The sequence below is a fragment of the Lepidochelys kempii genome, chromosome 2 (assembly GCF_965140265.1).
Source record: "Lepidochelys kempii isolate rLepKem1 chromosome 2, rLepKem1.hap2, whole genome shotgun sequence".
NCBI lineage: Eukaryota > Metazoa > Chordata > Testudines > Cheloniidae > Lepidochelys > Lepidochelys kempii.
The window spans coordinates 41,310,766-41,322,765 of record NC_133257.1 but is presented as its reverse complement, the minus strand read 5'-3'; the positions used below and the strand labels follow the sequence as shown (position 1 = coordinate 41,322,765).

The 12,000-nt window shown below is 40.2% G+C and overlaps 1 protein-coding gene across 10 annotated transcripts in view; it reads left to right on the top strand.

Moving 5' to 3' along the window:
- The window catches only part of MATN2 (matrilin 2), a 127,422-nt gene that overhangs the window by 50,769 nt on the left and 64,653 nt on the right, over window positions 1-12,000 (top strand). For all 10 annotated transcript variants that reach the window (XR_012157127.1, XM_073330492.1, XM_073330497.1 and 7 more), the window contains one exon: window positions 5,511-5,633. Coding sequence is in view for 9 of the 10 variants with exons in the window: in XM_073330492.1 (XP_073186593.1) it covers window positions 5,511-5,633 (123 nt within the window). In the remaining variant the exon portion in view is untranslated. The remainder of the gene's footprint in view (window positions 1-5,510; window positions 5,634-12,000) is intronic.

Here is a 12,000-nt window from a genome sequence, read left to right as displayed (position 1 = left end):
GGGGCAATCAGGATGCTGCATTAGCGTCCCCATGTATTACTGCCTCCTCATGGCTTTCAGTTGTCAAAGTCAGATTCAGGGCTCACATATCTGGGTGCATTGGAAGTGACTTACAGCTACCATTACTCCCGTTCCAGATTTGAACTTGACTCACAGTGCGCTCCTTCAGTATTCCAAGGGACTAATGCAAGCTGTAAGTCACTTCCATTCACAGGTTCGAGTCGCCTGGCCCACGGAACCCACCTCCGACGCTTGCCACAACCTCAAGCCAGGTGATTGGATCTACGTACGGCGCCATCATCGAAAGCATGCCTTGGAGCCCCGGTGGAAGGGTCCTCATCAGGTACTGCTTACTACACAGATGGCTGTTAAACTATCTGTCATCGCAGCGTGGATACATGCTTCACAGTGTAAGAAGGCACCATCCCCAGAGAACCAATCATCAGCTCAGGACAACGCAGAGTCAATTTTGACTCCAGAAGAAGATGTAGAGGAACAGTCTGCAATACCTTACAATCTACGCTCTCGTAAGCGTTGCCAGAAGCAGACGCTGTTCCTCAGCTGCTGGTATCTTATGGTCTGGGGAGACCACGATGACGATTTTTTTATCCAGCAGCAGGTGTGGATAGCTCAGACCCTTAATATTTCTAATTGCTGGGTCTGCAGCCACATCCCAGCCCACTCTCAAACTGGTGTTCCTGTCCTGGCTATCCCACTCAAGTCCCCAGACCTCACTGGAGGGCCTCGTCCGTTTAACAAAATATGGAACAGCAATGACACTTGGGAAGCGGTGGGAATAAATGCATCTAAATGGATAAGTGTGGTGGAGGGAAAAGGTCATTGGTGTTGGGTGTGTAATGGGACAGAGCTGGATCTGGGGAAAAGCCGTTGCCTTTAGCATATTGTGGCCAATGGTGTATGGGATTATTCAAACAAAACTAAAAAGTGGCGGGCCGGGTATGGAGATATGAATTCAAACAGAGAAATCAATCTCATGTTCCCCCTACAGTCATGCAAATAACACCACTCCTCGTAAGGAGAATTACCCTGTACCCTTTGGGGGATACTCCTCCTCCTTTGCAAACACCTATATGACAAATAGGTGCAACCGACCCTTCCCGGCCTTAATAGGCCATCACTGGGTGTGTGGGACCAGAGCTTATACCTCACTACCAGCTAATTGGTCAGGAATCTGTTATCCCGCCTGACTCTTCCCACAATTCAGAGTGCTAGGAACTTTCCCTCGAGAACGCCTGTGCAATTTCAGGCGAAAAAGAAGGGACTTAACAGATGCCCAATGGTATGTAAATAACATAAGCCCCTTAACCTGGGAAGAGGCCATTGGTGGTTCCTTAATACCATTAGGGGGAGTAATACACCATGCAAAAAGGCTCCTAAGGTTACAAGCAGTAGTTGAAATAATGGCAAATGAAACCGGAGAAAGTTTAAGAGCCCTGGCCAAAGAAACAGGGGCAATTCGACAGATGGCCCTCCAAAACCGTCAGGCATTGGACATAGTGCTGGCGGCAAAAGGAGGGACTTGTGCTCTCATTGGAAAAGACTGCTGTGTATATATACCAGACAACACCAATGAGGTAATAGATCGTGCTTCCCCAGATCGTGCTTCCCCACAAAGAGCCAAGTTCTAAGTAACTTGTGGCTACTTAACCTTTTCAATTTCTCTGGCATAGGAAACTGGTTGTTTCAGGGAGCCCTAACTCTCCTGTTTGGAATCCTAATAATTTTTGTATGTTTTCAGTTACTTTCCTGTCGTATCCAAAATTGTGTCCAGCATGCTACACAGATAGCTGTCCCAAACCAGAGTGCTAATTTGATGATTTTAAATATCACTGATGAACAAAGAGATAAAGAACGATTGATATGTGGAACCCAGTCATTGTTGGTCATTGCGTAGCTTGACCAAAAGGAGGGATTGTGAAAGTAGAATGAATTATATTGAAATTATAATTCATTCAAGAAATGCTACTTGAAGGGTTTGTTGAAATATAGTTGTCAGGAAGAGAAACATTAAGGAGTGTGAGACAATGGGTCCTCAAACTAATTAACTTAGAGCTCCTACTGAGCTAGGAGATTGGTAAACGTTAGTATGCAAATAAGATATGTATGTATATTTGTCAGTTTCTGCTTCCTTTTGTCTCTTATGTTAAATTGGCTTTGGCTTAGCTGTATAAATAAGTTACCTTGAGCCTCAGAGAGGGGCTCACATCTGGGTGCATTGGCAAAGCGCTTTGCTAATAAACAGAGTGGTCTGACAAATTATGTGAGTCCTGAATCTGACTTTGACACAGTGCAGCCTGTTAGGACTGCATGCAAACACACACGCTAATACAGACTGGCCAAGAATTCGACAGCCACCTCCGCCCATCCCTGGCACATTTCTGGACTGCATACGAACCTCCAGCTATATTTTAGACAAATGTTTTCATCACACATGGGCTACATTTAGCTTAAATGGACTACTTTTGTAAGTGGACTACATTCCACCTCCCTCCCCCTCATACGGTTCACTGTTTACATGAGCCTTGTTAAACCATTGGGGAGGGGTGGAGTGGCACAGTAACAGGGAAGGCTGTATAAGGTACATATTTTTAATATCCCTCCACATTATAGTAAGAATGTGTGAGCTTCTATTAAAACTTTTTTTAAATGCTTGTTCCACTGTTTGTACTTCCTGGTGTCCATTTTATATTCCAAAGCAGGGGGTTCCTAAGCCGCTGGCATGCAATCTGCCATTAGCCACAGCCATCTGTGGCTGGTAGTAATTTTTGCATTGGTTCATAATCCAGAAATCCCTCCCATTACTATATTAATAAAAACACACATGGAGCTAGAAACCTACCAGGCTCTGGGGCAACTTCTGCCTCTTCTGTTTCTGTTGCCAGTTCCATGGCGGGCTGCTTCTCTGGGGGGACATCAAAAAGCTCCTCTGAGTAAAGACCCAGGATGTGCTGCAGCTGCTCCAGCATCAAAGCCTCCTTTGGGACTGGTTTCAGTAACAGAGTCATTTTGGTAGCATCATCTGGTCCTATACTGGATTCAGGGGTGAGAAGGTCGCCATCCTGGCTGACCAGGCTGTTGTGAAGCTCTGGTGGCTCTGTGTTGTATGATGGCAAGTTCCCAGATGGTTCTCATCTCTGGCTTTCTGATAGTCGGTCTTGAGCCACTTCCTGCACTGGGCATGTGTCTGGTAAATCCCCAGTGCTACCAGCTTCTTCACTATTTCCTGGGACACGTGGTCATTCCTGGAACTCTTGCTAAAATTTAACTTTTTGCTCACCTTGCACCAGAGATTCACCAAAATCTGGCTGTGCTCCTGTGATCAGGAAGCAGCGCAACTGGCAAAAGACTTCTGGTTGGTGGCCATTGCAAACAAGGAGAAGGTTCAATGTGTCAGCAGCTCAGCGATCAGAATAAAATGGAAGGGTTAAACACTGAGCTACTGTACTTGAACAAAGAGAGTTGCTTCCATTTCCTGGGCATCAACTGGCTATAGAGAGGATAAAAAACACTGGCCCATGGAATTGTGTGACAGCATTGAGAGACTCTCAGGTCTGAAGTCTGGGGGACCCAGGCCCAAGCTCTATCCCAATGCAGAAGATGGAGTTTGGGCCTGAGCCCCCATGGGGCCGGACTTAAACCTTCCACCCACTGCAGGGTCCTGGGGGCCTGTACCCAGGCCTGACTCAGACAGAATTGTGTGTAGATGGAAGTGGGGTTTAGGTTTGAGCCTGAGTCTAAACCTGGGCTTACATTTCAGTGTAGACATACCCACAGGGAACCTTAATTTTAGTATTTCCTGACTTCTGAGTATTTGAATGTTCTTGCAACTTGGATGTTCTTCTAAGGTAGTGTGTGGTTTTTTGATGTAATAGTCTATAAATACATCTTGTGCTGCATTTGCTCACTTTATAAATGGAAGATTCCCTAATGCATGGGACATTAAAATGACTTCATTTTCTGCTTAGCAATTGGCAGATTTAAAAGGGTTTTTTTTGTCATAATAAGATAGTATTTAATTATTATGGCTATTGGAATACAGCCAGCAGGAGACTTGCGTTTGGAGATGCATCAGAGAGCTTACGTTTCACATTCAGAAGAGTATGAAGAAAAAGACAAGGAGTTCCTTCCAGTAGATCCTTATCCACATAAATGAAGGCACTTGAAAAGTTGTAGTACAGCAGATGATATTAAGATCCAAAAATTTTAATTAGAGGGTTAGAAACAGTGTTGGTTTGTACACTGGTTGTGAACTCATAATGCTGGAGACTGTTTCAAAGACTAGATGCAGGGTATGTGTTTTTCAACCACATTTTTTCTTTAAAAGTACCACACACCCCACATGCTGAGCTGTTTCTCTGGTTTCTGTTGGGGCCATTAAAAATATGGAGGTTAAATGTATATAGTCCATAAATTTAGAGGTTCATCCATCTAGTACAATGAAGACTCCTTAAATTCTTAGCTGGCTACTGCACAAAGTGTACTTATCCGTAACTAGGTATTCAGTGGGAAGGGTTTCACGATATGTAACAGACGTGACATATAAGCAATGTTCAAGTGGAAAGAAAAGATTATAGGGGATTCTTAATGCCCAGAGTCAGTCTGATCTAGAAAGCAAAAGCCCAATAAAACAGCAGTGAACACTGCAGAACTAGACAAATGCTCTCTTTCCTTCTTCCTTTCTCACTCTTTTGCATTTTGCTACTTTTAACTTGCAATTTAATTTGGTGAGAAAGTAAAAAATATGTTTTTAATTCAGAAAGGCTGGTATTCTTCTTTTCCTGGGGAAAAAATACTCGTGTTCAGTTTCTGTTTATTGGACTACAGGTGAATGGGCCTCAGTTTAATCTAGCTGCATGCTTATATGACATTCAGCACTGTATTACCTGAATAGTGCAAGTTTCCTCATCAGTTTGTCTGCTACTCACTCTATTTCATTAGTCTGTGTAGGGTTATTTTCTTCATTCAACAATCATATAATTAAATAGTCCACAAAAGTGAATGTATTTAAAGTCATTTTATTTCTTGAACCAGCTTAATGTGATATATTTGTTTTATTGGGCTCCATATCTATTTAAAATCCACAGTATTCAACATTTTAAGATATCTGCCTTACTGTGTATGAAAATAACTCTTCTATAATTTATGTTTTGTTTTATATTAACTCCACATAAAATTTTAACTGTTAAGGTAGAAAACTTGCACAATGGTTAACTCCATTCACAAAAACATAATATAAATTTCGATAAGGCACAGAAATACCTTAAGTACAAAATACTTTCAGGCATAAATATATACTACTATCATGCTTTTGTTGTATGTTTCACAATAATAAATGGAGATTTAAGATTTCTGTGTTTGTCTTGATTGTTGAAAATTAATTTTAGAACCTCTAGATTTTTATAGTATAATCCTTAACAAGCAATTTATTTTCATTTTAGTTATAGTCACCATTAACTGATCATGGTAATGACTGATGTTTCTTTTTTCAGTGCCCCATGTGTGCAGTATAACTGAGCATGGTTGTGATCACTTCTGTATTAACACTCCTGGCTCCTACATGTGCAAATGTAAACAGGGATACATTCTGAACGCTGACCAGAAGACTTGCAGCAGTAAGTTATCTTTTCTAACTTCTTTATTTTTTTCTCATTCCCATGACACATGCAAACTCTCACATCTTCAGTGAGGGGAAAAAAGAGGACTCAAGTGAGCATAAAACCATTGGAGGTCTCCAAAACAAATTAGATGGGACAAAGTTTTGCCTCTTTTTTTGGTAAATGGAAAAGCCCTTCCAAAGCCTGTCAGCTTTAAGTTGATTTTTAAAAACTGTAGCATTGTACTGTAACAAAGTGAAATGGTATTTATATTTGTTGGTGTATGACAGCCAGAGGGTCTTGGAAAGAACCAAGACAGGAACACGAGCATTTCCATACCAGCTCTAACCAACAGTCTATCTCATCAGGTATCCTGTCTCAGGTCTTAGTACCAGATAGTATCGGAAAGTGCAATAAACCCCTCGGGACAATTATGAAATAACTTGAGGGGAAGGTTCTTCCTAACCCCTATCTAAATCATGAGGTTTTATATCCTTTCAATAAACTGTTTAATTCTTCTTATCTAACATAATTGTGGATGTTCTTGTTATTCACATAAATGGCTAATATATTTTTTAAATCTAAGCAATTGGCTTCCATGATGCTGTATAATAATGAGTTCCACTGGTTAATTATGCTTTGTATAAACAGTATTTCTTTTTATCAGTTTTACATTTGTTGCCTTTCGATTTAATTGAATATCAAATTGTTCTTATATTATGTGAGAGGGTAAATTGGGGGTGCCTAATTTACCTTCTCTGCACCATCTATCCATTTTAAATATCTCTATCATGTTGTTTATTATGTGTGGTACCACCCACTATGTGCGAGGCACATTTTCACTCTTAAACATCTCCATATTAAATGAAACAGTCCCAGTCACTTTCACAGTCATATAGAAGTCTGTCAATGCCTCTAATCATTTTGTTGCCCAACTCTGATGCCCTTCTATATCTGCTATCTATCTTCTGAGAGAGGGGGATCAGAACTGACTACAGTACTCCAGGTGAGGGTACCAATTATTTAAAGATAATGTTATATTATTTTGACCCATTCTTTGTTCACCCTATCATTTTGTTTGCTTTTTTGACTACCCTTTTACAATGAGATTTCATCTGTGGGGTCTCCCCTTCACTTTAACAAAACTTTAAGAATAATACTTTTTACTTCTACAGCTTTTTCCATCCAAGACTCTCAAATTAGTTTGCAAATATAATGAACTAAACTTCACAATACACCCATGTACGCTTTGTATTACTTCCCCTGCACTCTCATGTTACACATGGGGAAATTGAAACTTATAAGTTACTTGTTCAAGCTCATCCAGCGTATAGCTATTGAATCCAGATCTCCTGACTCCTATTCTTGTGCTTATCCCATTCTTCCTTTTGATGAACATCAATTCCAAAATGTAGTTTAAATTACTCTGTTCTCCCAGTTTCCCTGTCTCAAAAAAGAAGATTAGAAAACGAAGTCTTCTGAGACTTGCTAATTTTTTGTCACAATCACATCAGATAAATTATCCATTCTCTCACTCCTTCCACAGCTCTTCATTTTCACTGAACAAATGTATTTTTGAAGAAATATTCCCTCTCCCCCGGCTTTCTAGAATAGATCATAGTTCCTGAAAACTGTTAAAAATTCAGCATTTTTATTTTATTTTCTCTCACTTTCACACTGTTATCCCCCTCTCAAAAAATTGAACCTGATAACTCAATTTAATTGCTATTCATTTTTGGTTAAGATCCTTTCTTTATTAGCTCTTGCTGTTTTCTGTTATGTTACACACTTATGTATCACCAGAATCTCAACTGGAATTGCAGATTCTGGGCTCTATGGGTATGTCTGTACAGCATTTTGGAGCGAGCCTCCTAGCCCTGGTCAACAGAAACTGGGCGAGCAGGGCTTGCCCTAGCATTCTAAAAATAGCTGTGTAGACAGCCCTTTGAAGTTGCAGTGTGAGCCTTCCTTGGCCAAGTCTGTTGACCCAGGTTGGAGGCTCATTCCAGAATGCTGTGTAGACACATATCCTACTCTGCTTTCAATCTTTAGTGGGACTTCAAAATTGTCAGTTGGAGTGGTGTGTGCGAATCACTATAGGGGCCATCGCACTTCAGCCTTTAATGTGATAGCATTTCCACTGCTGTTTCTGCAATAGCATTCTTTAGAGCCTGATTTTTCCTCATCCTGTTCTTCCTTTCTCTAGCTGTGATTCAAAATATGCAAGATTAAATTTTACATTATTCTCCCATACTTTGTCTTCAATATGTGTTTTCTTGTTTTTTCCATATTTGCTTGCTTGCATGCATGCATTCATTCATTCGTCCATCCATCCATTCATTCGTCCATCCATCCGTCAATCAGATGACTTGGTTCCGGTTAGCTAAACTCAAAAGTGAAATGAATTATGTCGTCTGCTCTCAGGATACTCCCTACTGGACATATTTTTACATTGTCAAACAGTTTGAGGCAAACAGCACTGTACGTCCTGGAGAGATCAAATATGGAAAGAGATGTGTTGTACATCAGGCATTAAGTGCATTGGTAGAGTTGTGTGTTATACAGACCCTGACCTAGCTATTGCTGTTGGCCTCTGATTTTCACAAGCACACACAGACAAAAACACATTCCCTACATGACCTCTGTGCAAGATAAACCTCTGTCATGTTTACATTTAGGGCAATTAATTATCAACATGAACCAGATGTATTTATCCAAGTTTATAAGTTTAGTTTTCCATTCTTTCCTAAATAGTTTCCTTATTTAGGCCTGGGCTACACTGGGGGGGTGCGTTTCGAACTAAGATATGCAACTTCCACTATGCTATTTGCGTAGCTGAAGTCAAAGTATCTTAGTTCGAGTTACCTGGCTGTCCTCATGGCGGTGAGTTGACTGCGGTGGCTCCCTCGTCGACTCTGCTTACTTCTCCTCCCGAGGTGGAGTACAGGCGTTGATTCGGAGATTGATTTATCATGTCTAGACGAGACGCGTTAAATTGATCCCCGATAGATCCCCGAGATGGCAGGTAGTGAAGACGTACCCTTAGATATTTTAACACCTTTCTTTAAATTAACAAATGGGAAGTAGTGAATAGTTATGTTTGGAGAAGAGGATACAAAGAGCAACTGGCGTACATCAGAAGAAGTGATCGTTTGTTTTCTTTATTGTGTGCCATTCTGCTGTTAAGAGCCCTTAAATTAATTGCAGTCAGCAAGGTTTTACTGACTTTAATGCAGACTGGAAAAGGTGGTAGTTTCCCTGTATGTATGTATGGTTGTCTTTTTAACTCCTGTATTTGATACATTTCATCATGAAACTGTTAAATTAACATACAGTTTTCACAGAATAATTTCCCATTAGAAAGAAGGACCTCTCTCCTGCATGTAGATCTTAAATGATCAATTTAAGCAAAAATAGCCAGCCATTTCTCAGAGGACTTGTTTGCATGGCAAGTTACCATGGACACTGTACAAGGCAGTGAAATTCTGGAGTGCGGCTTGGCATATTGCACTTTCAAATAGTTGTACATCAAGCCTCACTCTGAGATTTTACTCCACTGTAGCAGGGTCCATACAGGATATTACTGTGCAGAAAGCTGGTGTGCTGTAGATTCACACCTGGGCTTGCCACTCAGTGACTTGCCATATAGACAAACCCAGAGGATTAGAGAAAAATGCATTCTTTTGCCCATATGAAAAATTCTTACAATTATTTTGTTGACTAGAGTCTGTATAGAGGATGAGAGCGTACTACTGCTACCATTTACTTGGTTAGTTCAAGTGCCAGAGGTCTGTTCTGAAGATCGAAAGGTTCCAAGCCTGCTGATTTGAACCATGTGGGAGTCAATATTCTTCTATGTGATAGAATTTCTGTTTTTTTTAAATCTAGAAAATTGTACATAACAACTACATTAAAAGAATGTTCTGTTTGCAAATTCAAGCCCTCAGAAGTAAGAAAATGCCAGTATTACGGTTTCCTGTGCAATGATTTCAATTTGCAAAATGGGAAAACAATACCACATTCCTCACAGGGATGCTGTGAAGATAAATTGATTAACGTTTGTCAAGCACTCAAATATTATAATGATGAGTGCTGTAGAAAAGCCCATGAGGAAATAATTACTCTGTCTTCAGAGTAAGGTTTGGATAGTTTGCAGTAAATAAGGCATTGGGACCGCATGCTGAACAATGAGGATAAAATGAAATATTGAATAGCTAGTTGTTCAGTGAGTAGCATGCTTCCCGTGCACTGAATGAGGAGGGATCTTGTGGAAAGAGAGTTTATGATCATGTAATTAAAGACTGTCTCACAGCGAAGCTTGGAAGAACTAACTTTTTATCGGTAAATGTTGATAAATGTCTATTTCACCGTACACACACAAACAGACGGAAAAATATTTCCATTGATGATAACTGAAACTTACAGATAGGCAAAGTAAGAAAAATGCTGCTTGAGACCTTATTAGAGCTTGATTTAAGGCTGTTTACTTTGTATATTTTGACATGAGATGTTAACAGTTTGTGTTTTAATAGTTAAAAAGCTTTAACTTTTAAAATCTCAACATATACTGTCATTAAATAAATATTGTCTGACCCCCCCCCCAAAAAAAAACTTTGTGCAACTGTGAACATTTAAATACATAAAAATAATTTTTAAAAATGCTTAAAAATAAACATCAATATTATCTGTTGAAATTATGCAAAAATAAAAATTGTTTCTGCCAGCCTACTCAGAATGCATATACACAAGGGGTCTGAATTATGGTTCCACATACATTTTTAATTCTGGCACTTCCTAACTTTTGAGTGCTTGATTCTGCAAGTTTAACAGTCTTGTAATGTAGTTTTTATATAAGATCACTTAAACTCTGGCCTCCTGGAATTACGTTTTCATGTAACATAAAGCATTGCATTTCTCTTCTTAAACTGAATACAAACACATTCTGAAGTGCTAAGTAGAATGTTTATTGTAATAAATGCAGAAAGTGTTAGAAGAAATCATTCTTTACAATATTGAATTTCTGCTTTGTCAATATTAATGAGTTTTATAAAGCTGATGATGAAGTACAATTTAATGTAAGAGATTACCCCAGCAAATCCAAGGCATCAGGGTTCTGAGTCACAATGCTGCACTCCAAGTTATTCAGAACCTCATGGCAATAGTGGGGATAAAACCCTATATGTCATCCTGCTACAGAAGCTCAGATCACTTCAATGAAGGATAGCCACTGTCACCAGTATAATGTCTAGGACAGTCATTGGACTGTTCTGATTGCTGAGCACATTTACAAGTTAATTAGAATACAAACTATTGGCTTCTTTACTCAGGAAAACTTTATCTAAAACAAACAGGAGTTTTGCCTGAGTAAGGAATACAGGACTGAGCTCTGTAAACAAATTCTCAAAGAAACTTAAATCCATGGATTAGTGCATGAGGATGGAGGTGTCTTGTAAAACAGCACAAGCTTTAAAGAATACATGGTGTGTTCGTGTGTATTTAGGAGGAATATAGTGGGATCACTGTGGTACATCAACCCTTTTCAGATACAGTACTTGGTACCATGCCTAGTGTACCACAACTCAAAGGCAAGCATAAATGGTGCATAAGCTGCTGGACCCTATGGGCTCCAGCTCCTGGTGGGTTCATTGCAATGCATGGCTCAGACAAAAATATGATTGACAAGGGGTGGCAGAACAGGTCACAAATACGCTAGGTATGATAGCTTTAACAGTTGCAATGAAACGACAAGAGTAGTCCCTATCTTGGCTCCTAGGGCACATCCAAAAGAAGATATGGGTTCACCTGGCCCACTGGTGCCCCTCTTAGTCCACTCCTCCCCTTTGACTAGAGGTAATTATGTATCCTGCATGTCTCCCAGTCAGGGTGCAGTCCTGGGGTAGGTCTCATTGGGGACACCTCTGCGTTGTTCTTCTATGCTGATGCAGCAGCTCGTGCACTGCCTCCAACAGTACACTGTTCCCCCTGTGCTTGGGTGGTGTCCAACTCTGGGGCAGCTGTAACGTTCCATGCGCCAGCTCTCATAACCCAGCTGCCTTCAAATGATGCACTGCACCTGTCACACCTAACCCACTCTTGAGCAACAGTCCTCCCAAATGCCACGAACCTTTTCCTTTGTTCTGCTGTCCTATGACTGCTCAGCACATTCATCGCAGCTACAGCATTTGTAATATTGAGACCATCCATATAAACTTGTCTGCGACAAGAATTCTGCTGCCCTGTTTACAAAAGCAGCAGTAGAAGGTAAAATACTTCGTAAAGCTTAAAGGAAATCAAGAGAGTAGAAAATATCTTCCTGCATGTCAGCAGCTAACAATAAAGTGATGGCTGTTCAGAAATTCTCAGGATTTCTCTCGCATGATGTGAA